At 40.8% G+C, this 18,277-nt stretch overlaps 1 protein-coding gene across 2 annotated transcripts in view; it reads left to right on the top strand.

Moving 5' to 3' along the window:
• Window positions 1-18,277, top strand: part of stk32a (serine/threonine kinase 32A) — a 57,582-nt gene that overhangs the window by 34,216 nt on the left and 5,089 nt on the right. For both annotated transcript variants that reach the window (XM_031869106.1, XM_031869107.1), the window contains exons 7-11: window positions 3,839-3,928; window positions 6,096-6,199; window positions 8,565-8,681; window positions 9,600-9,725; window positions 11,484-11,612. In XM_031869106.1, coding sequence (XP_031724966.1) covers window positions 3,839-3,928; window positions 6,096-6,199; window positions 8,565-8,681; window positions 9,600-9,725; window positions 11,484-11,612 — 566 coding nt within the window. The remainder of the gene's footprint in view (window positions 1-3,838; window positions 3,929-6,095; window positions 6,200-8,564; window positions 8,682-9,599; window positions 9,726-11,483; window positions 11,613-18,277) is intronic.

The raw sequence follows: 18,277 nt of genomic DNA, 5'->3' as shown, positions 1-18,277 counted from the left end.
GACGTTCACCTGTGCTCTCGCTCTCTCTCTCCCTCTCTCTCTCTCTGTGCGTATCCTTTCAAACTCAACAAGCACTTCTCTCCTGCCCATGCATTCTACCCACACTCTGTTTTCCAATGCAGACCTGTAGTTTACCTCTCCACTTAAGTCTAAAACAAGGGGGGGGGGGTTTGCGTCTGCACACCATGTCAATTTTGCAAGCCTGAATCGTGTTCCTCCTGTGTTCCTCTGGGTGCTGCTTCATAGAGAGAAAAACAATTTACTCACGCATGTGCGATGTTGCTTTATTAAATGGCATCGCCCCAGGATGCTGGGAGAAGCTCCGAGAGGGCCGGTTGTCTGGGTTCTCTGGGTTCTCTGGGAGTGCGTATGCATTCTTCATAAGTAGGCACTACATTGAGAGGCGACATTGTGAGGGGAAACCACAGCTCTGGTGCATATGTCCGCCACGTCATCACCCATGGGACTCTTTGAAAAAGTACAGTATAGGATCTTTCTTGATCAGAAATATCAGTTAAGTGTTTTTAGGAACAGAGTCAGTAAATTCATATTGGAAATGTATAGGAACAATACAAGCCTGCAAGCTAATATGGAGTTGACAATGCACTGGAGAGTGCCGAACTTCTGCTGTGGCTTCATTACTCCTGCTTCGTGAAACAGGCCAATGTAGTTTAAGTCATGTTACATAAAGCTTCTATCTAAAGTGTGTGTAGTGGTGTTTAAAATGACCAACAGACGTCCAGATTGGGACCATTAGTAAACTAATTTGTGTATGAATAAAGAGAAATAAAAAAATAGAACAGATATGCAGCAGCGTGACATAACCTAAGGATCAAACCCGACAGTTGTGGAGGTAATCCTAGCGAAACACATTAGATAACTAAGCCACCAAGTAACCTGCTGAACCATTGTTCATTCACCTCACATTTCAACAACAGTTTTGACTGGTGACAAACGGGAGTTAATCTGATGATTTTAGAGCAAGAGATTATATTCGAATTTTAAAGGAATACTGGCACTCTGGACTGCATGCATTATTTTCACCAAATTTAAGTCTGACCTGTATACTCTTCATTTAGTGCAATGCTTAAAATCCAAAGGGGAAAAAATGCAACGAAGAACTGTGGCTTAAAACAGATCATATTAAAAGCATTGCAACTGCGGTTAATTCAGTCATATACCCAGTTATCCCCAGCATAACATGTCAATAAGATCAAGAGTAGCAGGTACAAGGAAAGTCATTTTAAAGTTAGGCTGCTTTGTTATGTTCACTAATTTAAATATATATTATGTCACGAAGGCTGATTAGCTTCCACTATGTCTCTACAACAGTTAGGTTAGTCACTCTACTATGGAAATTGGTATCTTAAAATAACAGCAACCACATTTTAATATGAAAAAATAGGTACAGCAAACAGCAAAACATGCCCAGTCTCTTCAGGTGTATGTGAGGGGGGATTCAGTTGTCTAAGCACAACCAAGACAGATTGGAGGTCTGAAAGTAGCGATGATGGACAAGCCGATGCTGGTGTCCCTTGAGAGACCCGCAATCCAACACTTGAAAGCTGATGGGACAGTGGATCTGTGTTGGGAATCAGCAAAAAGGTCCAGAAAACCAAAACTAGAAAAAGGGGAGAACGAATGAACAACCAGTGTACTTGCTGGATTCATTTTGAGGGATCAGTGAAGAACATGACAACAGCTGCACTGCTGGTATTTTGTTTACCAGGAACTGAGTGTGAAATGATAACACTCAAGATTCTAATTCTTTAAAGTATCCGATAAAACATAAACTTTTGTCCGTTACTGTATTTAAAGCTTTTATTCTTTTATGTCACATTTCCATCATTAAGCTTATGAATATAGCTGCATAGTTTCTTAATAATAAAAATATAAGGTGACTAAAAATTGGCACATTTTGGCAACCAGTAGCTGATGCCTGGTTGTCAGCATGGCAACCACTTTTAAAAGTCAGTGTTGAGCCCTTAAGCCCCTTTTTTCTCTCCCTGGAATCCACTTTTGATTCACCAGTCAGGACCCACTGTCTATCTCATCCATCCACTGAACCCAGCAATAAGTCCACACTGTGATGACAAAGCTCTGTTACCCCAAAGCAATGCACTGTACATTTTCCATAATGCAGATTTGGAAACTGTGTCATAGCTCATCTCTTAATCTCTCTCTTACCTATGCCAGTTCTCTCTGACTATGACATCACGACACTAACTCGACTCCAAACTACACCTAACTCTCATCATTTCTATAGAAACACTAACAATTATTATTCAAGAGCAAAACCTATATGAGTCTAAAAGCCTCTGCTATTGGACACCAGAGGCCGTTTGGCTCCTTACACCTAACTGGACCAGAGAGGTTTGAACTGATCTCAGAATGACACTTTGGTTACCATGTTCTACATATTATTTTGCAACTAGATACTTTTTTCCATGCAGCCCGAGATTTTGCTGATGGTTATCCGTTTATTCCCGCTGGCTACTGTGTAAAACTCCTGTCCTAAATATGTCTTCTGCAAAGCTAAGAGAGATGAAGACAGAAAAGGGGAAAAAAGGGAGATAAGTACTGTATTTGACAGAGACAGGAGACATCATTAAATATGAAAACATGAAAGAAGCTCGACTCTTACTCAAGCTCCACTTATAGTCTGACGTTTTGCTCCACCTCTGTCAAAGTCATCAGACTGCATTAACAATGGTCCTTTTCTACCTGCAAAGCACCACTCAATCTCCCTTCTGTGCATCTCTACACAGCTAAAGTCATACACTGCAGATTAGAATATGGTATGTGAGAATATTTGGGGGGTAAAAAAGTAAAGCGCTAAAGAAACAGAAAACAGAAATGGGTTTATGGAGGGGAAAAGAAAATGAAAACCTGAATAATTAAGAGGACAGAGGAAAGCTATCATATGGAAGGTAAACAGGAAAAGAGAAGAAGAGGGTGATTAAAAAGGCACACAGAAAGAAAAGGTGTGTTAATAGAGATTGGTGGAAAACATTGAGGGAGGAGTGAGAGAGGGAGAAAAATAAAGGAGGAGAAGAGATTTCTATGTGCACTTCTCTTATCTTTAAAGCGTAAATAAACACAGCTGGCCAGCTTGTGTCTGCTTTGTATTCACACACAGTTACCAGTTTATGGTTGAGATAAAATACATATTTATATATATTTGAACTGTGTACAGTATGGCTGTTTGTTTGTTTTATGGTGGACGTACTGTATGTGTTTGTGAGGTGATTGAGGACGTCCATTCATCCGAACAATCACTCTGCGGCAAAAACTCTCCAGCTCTTTCTCACGCAGTATGACACACACCCATCCACACACACACAGCTCATTAGTGTGTGCTCAGTGTGCATGTTGCAGACTCTGGGCCATCTTGCAGCATGGTGAGACACAGGTCAATGGTTTGACTTTGACTTTAGAAATCATTGAGGTTGCTGCTTAAACACTCACAATATAAACGCACACGTGTTTTATTCCATCAATAAAGCCGCAGTTCATTTGCATTTGATGCCTTTTAATGTCCTCAATGCAATGATTGTAAGTATGCATAAAGGACAAGGCATTATTTCTATTATGTTGTGTATTAAAATCCTTTTGGTCCTCACATAGGCAGCCTATTGGGATACCTGCTCTGTGTAAGCTGTGCTTGGAAAAAGGGAAAAAGCTTCAATGCTTTGGGGAAACAGTTTATAGTTTATATTGATGGCGTAAACAGAGCTCTGTGATCGTATAGCTCTCTGCCACTATAGGATTTATAGGGTTCACACAAGTGAGCATGCGCCATGTCCCTTTGAGGTAATATAACCCCTCTGTTCTACAGGACACGTCCATCTAACAGACTTCAACATCGCAGCCATTGTAAAAGACGACCTAAAAGCAACGTCCATCGCCGGTACCAAGCCGTACATGGGTAAGAAAACTCATTTTTGACTAATGCTTCACAAGAAAACTGTAATACTAGGGACATCAAATAAAGGCCAGAGGAAGCAGTTTGAAACTATTAGCTTTAATTTAGAGAAATTATGGAACGTTATTCATATAAACTCCACAGAGCGCGCTTACGTTCGCTAATCCAAATTCCAAATGACATTGAAGGGATATTAGAGACTAACTTTGGTAAGCCCTGCCTACAGCCTCGATGTGAGGAGACAAGTGCCAACACCCAGCACATGGTACAAATAGAGATTCAGGTTGTAATTCTTACATAAAACCCTTTCTAGAGTAGGTTTGAAAAAACTAAATGAATGATACAAGAGATATTAAATGATTGGTGAAGGAATGAAATATGGATTGAGGGACTCATGCAGAAAAAAACAACACCAGAAATCATTTTTTTACATTTCTGTTTCACCCTTAAAGCCCCAAAAGCCAAGTTCACAGAGTTTGACTTTTGTCAATATCAGCTGCCTGACAGCCAGGAAAAAGATACAGCTAAAGATAAGTGGACGGCTATTGACCAATAAATGGGAGTACTTTGTTGTGAGGTACATAGTGATGGTTTAAAGCTCAGGGAGCTAAATGATCAATTCTGCTGAGGAGACATTTTAAGTGACAAATGATTAGCTTGGATATTTATAATATGGAGACATTACAACCTTTTCTGTGTCTAAATGTGTGCCTAATTGTAAAACAAAGTACCTGTAGTATATTATTCTTTGTTTGATTTGATGCATGAACCCAAAAACTGAGAGTAGTGTTAACATTTTAAAGAAAGTAATGTTGCCTTTAGAAACCAGTATTCATCTTTTCAGCTCCGGTGCAATCGCCCTCCTCATGATTCTTAAGTCCAGTAGTGATCAGGTCGATGAGGATTCAGCTCCTGAGAGATCAGATAGGAGCTTAACAGGATTTCAGGGGGATATGAATGACGAGACCGAGCGTGTTAGCGTGCGCCTGCTTTTATCCTTACAAAGTGTGTGCTCATGATGGAGAATGATCTTGTGTGTGTGTGATTTCAGGTGAATACTCAGTGGTGTGATATATTATTCATGTATCTCTCTGTAGCTTCAGTAGCTAAACTACCTTTTCAGTGAGAGAGCAGAGCAAACCTGCAATAACGACGAGGAGTAGGACATGTGTGTGTTTGTACAGTATGTGTCATGGCAGTCTGGATTTTGACAGTGTAATCCAGATAATGAAGAAAGAAGTGATGAATGATGGAAATTCATCTTAACCATTTGAAACAAGATTACAGCTGAATAATTTTCCCTAGAGTAGATTATTCCTTTTCACTGGAGAGGAAAAATTATTTCTGAGTTTTGATGGCTCGTTCCACCCATAAAACCTGTTTGGTCGATTATTCATCACAAATACATTCTGATGCTACTCTGGCTCCAAATTAGATCCCAATAATTAATACTCGCCTCCGGCAAAAAGAGTGGAATTTAATCATCCCACAACCCCAACAAACCTGAGCTCAACCTCTTCTGTAAAGTCAGCTGTTACAAGACATTTATAACATATACAGCATGTGCTAATCTGTCACACAAACCCCTTTTCAGACATGTTGAGTACGTAAACATGACGGCTAATGTCAAATGTCGGTCTCATGTCTAAATAAGCACCCAAAGATGCGACGGCGGTCTGACTGGGTCAGACCTGCTAACATTACCGAAGCACTTCCAACATTTGCAGTACTCCCTCACTATTATTTCAGTTTGTATTCATGCCAATTGCATCTAATGAGTGATGAAGTTGATGAGAACATTCACGAGGGCATTTGCTGTGAGAAGAGGGAACGAGTGTCCCGCGCAGTGATGATGGTCATTAATTAAAGCTTCAACTGCAAAAGTAGATTTTAGAATCCACCATGATTCAGCTCTTTCTGCAACTATGTTTGAATTAAGCCTTTGTGGAACATTTACGTAATAAAAACCAATGTCTGAATTACAAAAAAGACATGACTTTAATAGGGCTATAGTTAAAATAAACTCTCATTGACTAAAATGTCCAAAAAAACGAGGAATAGGGATCAATAACACACAAACACCAACAAAATATATATTTCTAACCGAGCAAAGATAGTATCACCACACACCATATGTACATTTGATTTTGTTGTATTTTCTGTCTATCAGCTCCCGAGCTGTTCCAAACCTTCGAGGGGTCCCACCCTGGCTACTCCTTCTCTGTCGACTGGTGGTCGCTGGGCATCACAGCATATGAGCTACTCAGAGGACAGGTGACTCCATCTTAACTTCAGCGTGGCCATCTGGCACACTTTACAGCACTGGAAAATACATAATGACACCTACAAGAAGAGTCCTGGCAGTAGGAAAGAAGACATACAGCAAGACCTCAGCCTTCACAAAACAAAAAAGAGGGGGGGTTATAATTGAATTTTAAGCTGACCTTACTGAGAAACACATTTAAATGTTTAGTCACGGTGTGAGACGCATCAGTGCACGAGAATGAGCAAATAGAATTTGAGTTATTTTAAGAGAGAGGAATTGATTTTTTTATATATTACTTATTTAATTTCATGCTGGTTCCCATCTGGAGAAGTTGTATCCCGATGTCATGGAAATGAACACGGGACATAATGCTTTCACTCACTCCCTTCGCTATATAAGGCCGGGTCTTTCGATTTAACAGCGGCTCAGACTGCAGCTGCAGAATTCTACTCTCATATTTCAGAGTGATGATTACAAAACTACAGTAACCTCTGTCTACACTGACAAGGACCCAGAACACCTGAAACTGATCTGGATGCTGTCATTAAGTGTTCCTGAAACCATTTCCTCTATTCAGACATCTCAACGCTCTCCCTTTCACCCTCTTCCATAAAACTGTTGAGTTACTTTACCTCAGAACTTTCCATTTCGCTTTCTAAAACACATTCTGACCCAGTTACATCTTACTCCCACTTGAATATATTTGGAGCTCAAACTTTATCTCACCTCCAAACCTTCCTTGAAGCCTTCTAGAATATGCTCTGTCCTCTCGTTAACCTCAAAGCTACATCCTACCTGCACCGTTTACCTGAAGTCTTCTCTCTTACCTCAAAGCTGTGTCCTGTGTACTTTTAACCTTCACTCATTCAGGTAGAAATTGCTGAGCACACATGTACTCACCCAGAATTCACTTAGAGTGACTTAGACGTGAGCCCCTTTTTCAAAGTTCCTGTATAATCTGCATCTTCTACAAACCCTCTGCTAAACTTTCCTTCACCCCTCTCTCTGCACGCCGCCCTCACACGCTCCTTGAAATGTAATTTTCACTTCATCCCTCTGTCTCCAGGAGACTTTGAGATACACCTTTCTCTGACTGCCATATTACAACATGTGCAGAACTATTTGGCTGTTGAAAACCGAGCGCTAGCTCGCTATTATTCCAGCTCCAGGCACCTTTCGATTCTTTCATTTATCTCTCTCTAAAAACCATATTCATATAAATGACTCACCACTTGTTCACCTTGAATTCTTGAAGAAAAACGTGTTTTGGAAGAAAAACGTGTTTTGGAAGAAAAACATCCGTTTACAAACTCACACACAACTCGTACGGTATAATCCAAGTCTCATTAATGCAGTCGTATGCTCAGGATTTCCCCAAACACATGCATCTCCACCAAAATGTATCTAAAACACTTGAAGCACAGATGAGTAGCGCGGCTGCGCAAGCATGAGATGCAGAAGTGTTACACTGCAGGTCTTGTGTGAGAGTTAGAAAACGGATGTTTTGATATAGTTTTGCTTTTGTTAACCGTGGACCCTATTTACTTCAATTCATCAAGCCGTTGTAATTGACATACAAATGGTTATTTAGTGGGAGAAGGCCCTGTTCAGACCTGGTATTAAGCTCCAACCACATCTTACTTCATCATTTATCTCCTCTCACAGCGACCAGGCTTCCCTGCTGGGCCTGACCACTGGTTGCAGGTACAGATCAAAGCAACTCAGCATCTCTCCAGAGCTGCAAATCAGTCACTGTCACTTAGTGTCTCCACCTTCAGCTTTTATAAATTAGACAACAATTAACCCCAGAGAGGGAACAAAGAGACGCAGGGGTACATTTCCAAAATAGTGCAAATATATTGGACCAATTTTTTGCCTTCTGTCATCTGAAAATCTGACTCTAAAATAATATATAACTGTCTGTCTGACACCTTATGTGTGCCCTGTATGGGGAACATAATTGACACCATGCATCCAAAACAACATGGAATGGAGCGCCTGCAGCGCAGCATGTCGTTCCATCTCTCTCTCCTCTTTCCAGTCCATCAGTCTGAGAGGAGTCTTACTGTCCCGGAAAAAGACCAAGAGGGTGGTAGAAGGATTGGTGTGGAAAAGTGTCAACAAGCTGCCCCCTCTCACTGAAAGCCAAAGGGCTTAAGTTGTTTTGAGAATCGTCCCTTATTCTCTGTTCCTCTATCATTTTGTTCTCAACAGTGCAGGATATGGGTTCACGGAAGGAGAGCAAAAGGAGACGCGTGTAGAGAGGGCCAACTAACTTCGAAACACATACTTTATCAAAGAAACTCCTCCAGGCAGCGCATGGCTATGAATACAAGTATTCTGTAACATGCTGCTCTCCTCTCCTCTTTGCAGAGACCATATGTGATGAGATCCAGTACACCGGCTAATGAGATCCTTCAGACCTTCCACAAGGTCCATCCCAGCTACCCGGCAGCCTGGTCTTTGGAGATGAAGTCTCTACTCAGAAAGGTAAATTATTGGTACTTCTCACATTGATTATGGCAGCTGGCAAAACTCCAATATCACAATACCCCAATGCATAATGACCAGTAAACTGCCAACATCATACCAATTTGACTGGGGTGATCTTGTCCTAAATACAGACAAGAGAGGCAAAGAAGTGATAGTTGATGTGTATCTTTTCTGGGTGGGTTGCTCGTCGGTTTGTATTTTTATTTCCTTATTTACATAAGTAAATAAATCTATGGTGTACTATACAAACGCACATGGCAGCACATACCATGGCACTGAAGAAATAAAGCTATACATGCTCCTTAATAAGAGTTTTTTTCCATTTCAAGTAAATCCCATATTATTACATCTTAACAGTCTATTCTTAATTAAAATTAAGAAGGTGTTGCAATTAAGCCACTTACAAAGCTACCAGATGCACTGTCGCTGTAGCATTTGGGGTTTTGTCTTGGCAGCGATCCACTGCAGTCAAACTGTTGCATTGCTTCGTGCTCAGACTCCTCGTGCCTCATTGGCATTCCAGTCGCATGTGTAAATGTGTGGGAGAGAGAGTGTTTGTGTGTGTGTGTGTGGGAGAAAAAAAGAGAGAGAGAGAGATGTAAAGAAAGTGAGAATGTAAGGGGAGAATTCCATGCTCAATATATTTGTCCTTCACACCTCACAACCCTTTGAATCTTCCTCATCACCATTTGCTTCCTATATGTACCACATTGTCTTTTCATCTCTCCATCCTCTCATGGCCACTCCTCAATATCATCCACCCCTCCCAACCCCTTTGTCCCTGTATCCTCATTCTCAGACACATCATTTAGGGTAAACATGTGCTCCTGTCTCAGTGGCACTCAGCCTCCAACTTTTTCAGCCATGCCTCCCCATGGACAATTGTTCTTACCCTAATCCTTTTGTCTCCCTCAGTTGCTGTGCATAGATGTCCAGAAGCGCATTTCCTGTCTAGCAGAGCTACAGGATCTGGACTACATGTCACATGTCAACTGGGACCCTGTGCTCAGCAAACAGCTTCCTCCCGGCTTTATTCCCAATGTGAGTCTCCGACATAAAGTGATTACTGCCTCAGTATGCTACCCAACAAAATGCTCTGAATACAATTTTTTAGAAAAAAAAGAAAGTGCTGCCAAATGCTTTAAAAACAAAACAACCAACATGACCAAAAATTACTGAATATGCCATCTGTGGATGAATGATGATGCATGATTTTTGCTATTTTCTCACATTCAGAAAAAATACCATCGATCCCTCAAACCCCCTTCATTCTGTTCTCTCACAGCTATTCCCATAACAGTATATCTCCCGAAGGGGACAAAGATGCAGGGGGGGAGACTTAAGTCTGAACTACCAACTCCTTATCTAATCCTTTCTAGCGGAGCTGTAGACACCACCCTCTGCTGGGCTGAGCTGGATCTCCCACTGAGTGTGTATTAGACACCCTGATGCAGAGACAGACATAGTAAGCACATGCATACATGCCTCAGGTAGAAAAACATCTACCTGCAGACCTACATGTGGTCTCTGGATCATTATAGTGAAGATGGTGTTGGCGCATAATGCTATCACTAGGCAGGAAGTGTAGCTGCTTGGTTGGCCAACTGACTTTCTCTGTCCTGTCAGGTTTTTACTGAACTGATTCACTGTGCCCTGTTTCAAAGCTGGTAGTTTACGGATTGAGAGATCTGACACAAGATCTGAATGAGAGCCAGCAAATGTCAAGAGTCCAGTTCATTTGACTCAGTGTCATAAAACTGGCAGTAAAAAAAAAAATAGCTGTCAATGGAGCACTTTAATTCACTTTTATGGGCGCATATATATATATATATATATATATATATATATATATATATATATAGATATATATATATATGCTATATTCATTCAGCTACACTAATGACAGATCAATCCAAAAACCCTGTTTCTGTTTACTATCACATGGTTAGAAGAATAGCAGCACATTTTGACAATTCAGATGCTGGAACAGGAAAATAGCTTGGCTTCTGTTTTTTTTTTGCGTAAAAGACGACTTTAATGGCTCTAACAATTATAGTTTTAGTGAAGCAGCAAGGTGACAATAATTGTCACTCCTTCGTGTCAGGGCTCATGCAGAATAATGACTGCTGCAAGTGCAACGATGACTCAATGATTTTATCAAATTCTTAGTCTATTGCGACTGCAGAGCAGCAGGTTTTCCCCAGCGGGCCGAGCTGGCACAGCACAGGAAAAGCACAGAGGATCGATGGGGAATTGACAGTGTGTCTCTATCTAATTATAGGCTTATCCTCTGTCTTCAGTGCCTTATAGACTGTTAATGTCTCAACAGGAAGAGAGATCTCAGGCCCTTCTGTTTTGTTTCCTAACTTCCCAGCATTCAGTCTGCTTTTGTCTTTATTGGCTTTCTGCGTTTTGAGCCTTGATCATTGCATTTTTTTTTAGACATTTAGTAGTGCTAGTTTCTAATTTTAAGTTTACAACATTGGCAAAGAAACATGCCACAATAAGACAATAGTAAGTGATAAACAGTTCATGAAGGCACTGTGCTGTTGCTGTTATCAGACAATGTTAAAAGTGTGTCTTTTCTGAAGCAATGGCAAAGTTGTTTTTAAAGAAAATATACAAACAACGATCATCTTGCTTCTACAGAACACTGCCGCCTAAAAAAATTTGACACAAACGACGACTACATTAAGTGTTGGTGTGGCATGTAGGTTATGTCTCAGAGTTTTATATACTAATAAGATGTAATATTTATACCCATGGATCTCTTCGTTTGTTTTAAACGTGTGTCTGTAGAGGCGGAGACTGAACTGTGACCCTACATTTGAGCTGGAGGAAATGATCCTGGAGTCCAAACCACTTCACAAGAAGAAGAAAAGGCTTGCTAGAAAAAACAAGGACCAGGGATCTGATGGGTCTCCACAGGTAAGACATTCGACTCGAAACATCGAATGCAATAATACAGCAGAATGTTCGGATTTTACTTCTACTTGGAAGCTAACGATTTATATAAAAACCTTTAAAAAAATAGAATAATCGACCAGCCCTTTAAAAGGTGTCTCTCCCTCAGTGCTCATCATTATTCATTAAAGAAAGATGAGCGTCGGTTTCATTCGGCTCATTTACAGGAGCTACGTTTGTCCTTAGTTTGTCTTTTAAATGTGTCTGGAGTGCCATTGAGAATCTTGACGACACGTTTTTAGAGCTCTGTCCTCCCTCACCTTCATCAGAATAAATCGTCCGTTCGCCTGACGCGTGTATGGGGGAAGGCGAAGAATGCAATCACCTATGGCTATCGCTCCAGTCTTTTAGTACGTCGCTCCATCTACATAAATCAGCTGCTGTCCTCTGTGTGTTTATAGAAAACAGAGAGGAAATCACTGAAAGGTTAATTTGATCAACTGGCCAAGTGAGACGTGGGAGGAACACACACACACACACGTACACACATTACACACTCATAAACACTGCCAGAGTGAAAGCGGTTAAGCAGCAGTGATTTCATTTTTGGTCTAGTGCTGCAGTGGGACCTGATAAGTGCTGTCATGTTTTTGTTTGGAGGATAACTGCAGTTCGAAAAAAAACTCAAGGTAGCAAGAAATCAGGTTGACATGTTATTATGCAAGGGCTTCTTCTTGGGTTATATACAAAACTGGTATTATAAAATGAAGAGTATAGGGGCAGATTAGGTTGCGCATGTGCAAACTGTAGTGTGCGAAGGCAGGTTTCAACAGTGTGGTGAATTATTGTTGGAACGTGACCAGACCCAGCACACACAACTGCACTATAACTGGTAAGAGCACATGAGTGAAACCATGAGCTGTTTGAATCTGCTGCTGGTATACTGTCACAATAGAAAAAAATAGAAAAAAATCCAAAAAGATAGAAAATTGGACAGAATCCCTAGAATTCAGAGTGGCTATTGAGTCCTGTACCGTAAATACATTTATTCTGATAAACGCACCTTACTATTGGTTTTAAAGGTGTATCACTAAAATCTCTCTCGTGGCAGGAACACGTTTGAGCATTATTACTGTATCTCTTCCACACCGATATATCAGTGGAGCATGACTATCGACACAGGACAAGCAGTGACACACCCCGTCACATACAGCAGCAGATTTATTAAATACTATGTGATGTCCCATTGGAATTCTTTAATCAGAAGTATAATGTATTTGTGCAGAAAAGTAAAGTGTGGTCAAAACCAGTAACATAGTCAGATGTTCCATCAAGTCACAGATTTTATTATCAAAATATGATAATAGGGCTATGATTATCCGAATCTGCCCCTAAACTCTTCATTTTATAATACCAGTTTTGTATATAACCCAAGAAGAAGCCCTTGCATAATAACATGTCAACCTGATTTCTTGCTACCTTGAGTTTTTTTTCGAACTGCAGTTATCCTCCAAACAAAAACATGACAGCACTTATCAGGTCCCACTGCAGTACTAGACCAAAAATGAAATCACTGCTGCACACACAGACACACACACACATATATACAACCAATGTCATTACGAAGTTAATATGTTTGGACCCTCTCCCACTCTTTGGCACGTTAGAACAGTTTATGGGACTCTTTTCTAATAGAAGTGGAACAATTTGTGTGGTCTAGATTCTGGAGCACATACTTCGCCAGCTTGCAATAAGAAGGCAGCGCTTGCCTAAAGTGCGACATGTTTAATGAAAGCAGACAGCTGCTTATGGAGACCTGCCTATGTGTATATATCGGCGATATCTCACTGTGCAGTCAGGCAACCTTCGTCATCCTTTGGCCCATTCAGACAAAGAGAAAGTCTCCTATTCTAATGAAATAATGATAGTAGCCTTTCAGGGAAACATTTATGTTAATGGGCACAGATGACGTAACAGCGAATGGTCAGACTAACAGGAAACTAACACACGCACACACTAAACAGTCAATAAAATGGGTTTGTACTTTGGTTGCCTGCATTTCCTGATTAAATCACTTTATTCATTTTAGTATAATTTATTCAATGTTTGAATAATGCAGCTTGACTGAAACCAGGATTAGAAATATTCTGCTTGGAAAAGGTCTTTCACATGAAAATGGAGAAAGCAACTTTAAAATGATTTTAAACAATGAATGATTATCATATAGTAAAAGAAAGATTGATGTTGTGATGCATTCTTTGTTTTATGCAGGTCAGTGAGGTTTATAAATAGCAATAGTGGTTATGATTTGATGAACTGTCTTGAAGAGGTAAAAAACAGGATTACAGAACATTTTTTGAAGACCTGCCAATTTGGCAGCATAACATCAGCAAATGCTTTTAGACTACTTGCCCAAAACCTCAGCGTCACTTTTGAAGGTGGTTTTGATTAATACGTTTGTTCAGAATATCTTGGTAATGAATGCGTTTCCAAATTGAATTTGTCCTGGCCCACCTTGAGAAAGCCTTTCCAACTACCTTTAAATCTCCCCATCTTATTTTAAGAGGCTGTATTCTGTAATTCGCCTGTGTGTCTCCCGTTGTCTGTAGCCAAACTGATCCCATTCTGGCATCTTAACATTAGTCCGTGGCTTGCTACTGTATTGACCCTTCTGATTGTTACTCTGACCTTGTCCTTTTTCTTATCTCACTGTTTTGTAAAGAAACGTGTTACATATTGGTATGCATGTTATAATCAACAGTAAATGGCAACCAGCTAAATATCACCCATTCACTTTTTTTTGCCTCTACGAGGGACCATGAACTTGAATATATACATATACTGGAAAATGCAATACTGACATTTTTCATCTTTCTTTCGAAATGTACTTGTTTAAAATGCATATTATTAATTTCAAGCAGTCGTATTTTGCAGCATGCGTCGCTCTTTTTGTGAGGGAGAATATTCCGCTTTATAAATATCTCTATTAGCTCTATAAATATCTGTTTGTGTTTGTGCGAGGCTTTTCCATATCAATTTACGAGGGACCTGTGGGGCCACTTGTGATGGATGCACAATAAGAGAGCTTGATGCTTGATGTGTGTGCATGTGTGTGTGCGTGCGTGTGTGTATGTGTGCGTAAAAGAGAGAGGGAGATGGCCTGTGCAGCATTTCTAAAGCATAACAGATCAATATTGAATGAAGTAAGCTAGTTGCCCTAATGCTGTCCCGGCCAGCTTCTTACTCATTACCCTGAGGCTGCTCTGTATTCCTTTGGCATATTCCTCCTCTCCACTCCAACCTTATTTCTCCCCCCCTTGTCGTCACCCTCTTTAGACAATGCTGTTTATTATATGTCACTCTCGGCCCCCCCCCCCACACAGATCCATTTTCCTTCTTTCATCTCTCTGCCTCAATGTTCCCGCTATGCTCATAATGTAGCATAGAATTAGCTCAATTAAATCACTGATAATAGGCAGCAGAAAATTGGACTTGAGCAGTGAGAACAAAATGAATTGTCGGTCTCCCATCACACAAACATCTCTCTTCTAGCATATTCTTTACTGCACTTATGAAACAGAGTGGAAACCTGTCCAAAAGATGATGGAGCTTTTTTCCTGTCTTTATTCAAGAGCATGTTCTTTCAATTTGAGAGCATGATTCATTGATTTAAAGTTTAGGTTTCGCAATGCTTTCCCTCCGTCCTCGGACTCAAATAGCCCTTGCTTGCACTTTGATTTGCTCTGCTCGTGCTCAAACTGTATGCTTGCACTCAGATACGTATATTGTTGCTTGCACAGATTTCCTCCAGCTTCAGCCCTTCTCCTCACACTGTGGCAAAAATGTATATGTGCTTGCTGCTAGGCAAATAGACGCTGCGTGGTATTGCAACATCACTTAATTAGTATTAAAGTGAGGTAAATCAATGGAAGAGGGAGAGCTGCATGTGTATCTGAGGATACAGCTCCATATGTGACACTAATTAAAAGTGCAGTCAGAGCTTGTCCTCAGTTTAGTCCTGACTGCAGGAATACCATCGGAGGCAGTCAAAAAGTTGTAGCTCAAAAAGAAGAACTTGTTTTAGATTTTACACTAAACAGCATGCTCAACTGAAAATGATGCTGTATAACTTTTGACATTCGCCATATTTCTCTTCTAAAATCCATAGCACTGGTTTGATTTGTCATGTATGAATTTGGTGCCAATAGCCTGGTGCAATTTGAAATAAATACATTGTGGGAAATGCATACCATTTATATCATGCGTTCTATGATTTCATGATCTATAAGTGATCAAATGCATTAAGTGTATTATAATTTAGTGCACACTCATGATCTCTGCACACTTGTGCTTTGTCTCGTTAAATGGAAAGTTAAATCTAAGCAATTAGCATTCCGAACTGCCTTTTTAAAAGCAACAAATAAAGAGAGAGAGAGAGAGAGAGAGAGAGAGATGGTGCCTAGAATTAATGTTACCGTTCTCTCTGCAAGGCCTGGAGGTTAAACACAGGTTGCACTTAACCTCCTCCTGCAACTGTGATTGCTGTAAATAACAAAGTCTTTTCATGGATCTTTCAAAAAAGAGATCTGCTTTGTAAATAAACTGGGGAAAAGGTTATGCAAAGGTGGTGTTTTTGTTGTCAGATTCTATCATGCCTTTAGATCTAAGAATATCTCATTGTGAAATGAGAAACCCTCCATCACACTGTCGTCTCATCAGTCACATCCATCACTGATGTTTGACTAATTATGTACAGCATTCCTCCTCTGTCTTTTTCTGCCTGCTTCTTTTTCCTTTCAGTAGCCTGCACCAGCCACACACAAGCACACCCTGTGTTCCCATCTCTGTCTGGATGATTGGTGTTTATGTAGTTATGTAGTGAATTTGTCATTTTCCTCTGTGATACCGCTGTGAAAGGGTCCCTTACCCAGAAATCCACAAAAAAAAGACACTGACTGCCACTGCACGCATGCAAGATAATTGCATAATGCACACTCTACACTTTCTATTCTTTTCATTCACTTTATCAAGTGTACATACACAGCAGCTCCCTCTCCTCTCTCTCTGGTTCCCTGGCATAATTTAGTTGATGGCTTTTGGTCTGCCAGGGGCTGCTCCCCCATTGTGACAGCACCTGTACAGACCCTCTCTGCTGGGCTGTGTGACTGACTGCTCTGGGCAGAGAGTCAGCCACTTCTCTCCTGGAGGGGTTTTCCGTGAACCTGGATGTGACTGGAGGGCTGTTTTTGGGAAGCAGCTTTCTTGAGGATTAGGAGCGTGTCCTTGGATGCCCTAACCTCCATAAGGATATTCTCCAAAGTAGAGACATTATGGAGGACCAAAGTGGCCAGTTTGGAGTTTAATTTTGTGAATTGTATTTAATTTCGGTTAGGTAAGGTGTATATACAGAGAGGTAATATTGGTAGGTAAAACCCTCATCTGGAAGGAAATGAACGAACCATTCTGCATTTGTTCATTTTCTCTCTATTATGTTATTGTGTCTCAGCTAGTTTGTCTCCCTGTCACACACACACACACACACACACACACACACACACACACACAGTGCAGTGTCCTAATGGTGATGTATCTCTATAATCTCTCTTGTCACTGCCTCCTAGGGAGAGTGAGAAAGCACCTGTCTACTGCTATACAGTCGTGTGAGAACAGTCTGCCATGACAGAGCCGGATGTTCTCACATGATTAAGTGGGCCAAATATGTATGAGTGCGTGGAGCAGGTGGAGAGATCAGAGCACAAGTGTCCTCTAAAGCAGTGATTCTTAACCATGGGGCCGCGGCCCACGTTAGGGCCACGAACGCCACCTAGAGGGCCGCAAAATACTTTCAGTTTTGCACCTGTGGGCCGCGAGGGCCGCGGGACCGCATAGGTTATCAATTGAAGACACCAGAGATATTACTGTTCTCCATGAGACGCTCAGTTACAATATAGCTTCCCACCACCTGGTGGCGGTAATGCGTCAGTCAGTTGTTTAACAAGCTACAATAAGCAGAAGAAGACACTCAGCTAGCCCAGGCATGGGCAAACTACGGCCGTTGGGCTTTTTAATCCGGCCCGTCAAATATTGGTACAAAATTGTCCAAACTATAATAAAGACTAGAGCTGGGCAGTATACCGGTTTTAATTTCCCGTATGATATGAATTCTTCACACACCATTATACCGGTGCATAGCCAAAACAACTGCTGTCTGCTTTCAACAGGTAGCTAAATGTATTCTTTGCTGCTAATGCACAGCGGTCAGCGCTAGTTGTCTTATATGTATTGACAGGGAACCCGAGTCATGGTCATAACTTTATAACACAACAATTAACAACCCACAACTAATGCTCTTTAGCAGAGAAAAACACAACAGCACACAACAGTCTGTGACACAAACAATTGTAACACAAATAATTGTACATTTATAAAATGTCACCGCCGAACTGCATGCCGGGTACAGCTCGCGAGCGAGCCTGCTTGCTAGCACAACAGTCTGCTAACAGCTGGGAGAGGCTCCGTCGCTCCAGTAAAGTTACATTAAAGAACAGAACAGAGCAATGCAGGATGAACAAAGACAGACCAGAGCAGTGTTACATCAGTGTTACATCATTTAATGAATCATAAACATTATATGATTTAACAACTAGAGGGCAGCAGTGTTAAATCATTTAATGAATCATAAACATTAC

Source organism: Anarrhichthys ocellatus, unplaced genomic scaffold, assembly GCF_004355925.1.
Source record: "Anarrhichthys ocellatus isolate YVR2014 unplaced genomic scaffold, GSC_Weel_1.0 scaffold46, whole genome shotgun sequence".
In the NCBI taxonomy this organism is placed as follows: Eukaryota; Metazoa; Chordata; class Actinopteri; order Perciformes; family Anarhichadidae; genus Anarrhichthys; species Anarrhichthys ocellatus.
Note: the sequence above shows the minus strand (reverse complement) of the source record. Positions and strands in the feature narration are given on the sequence as shown.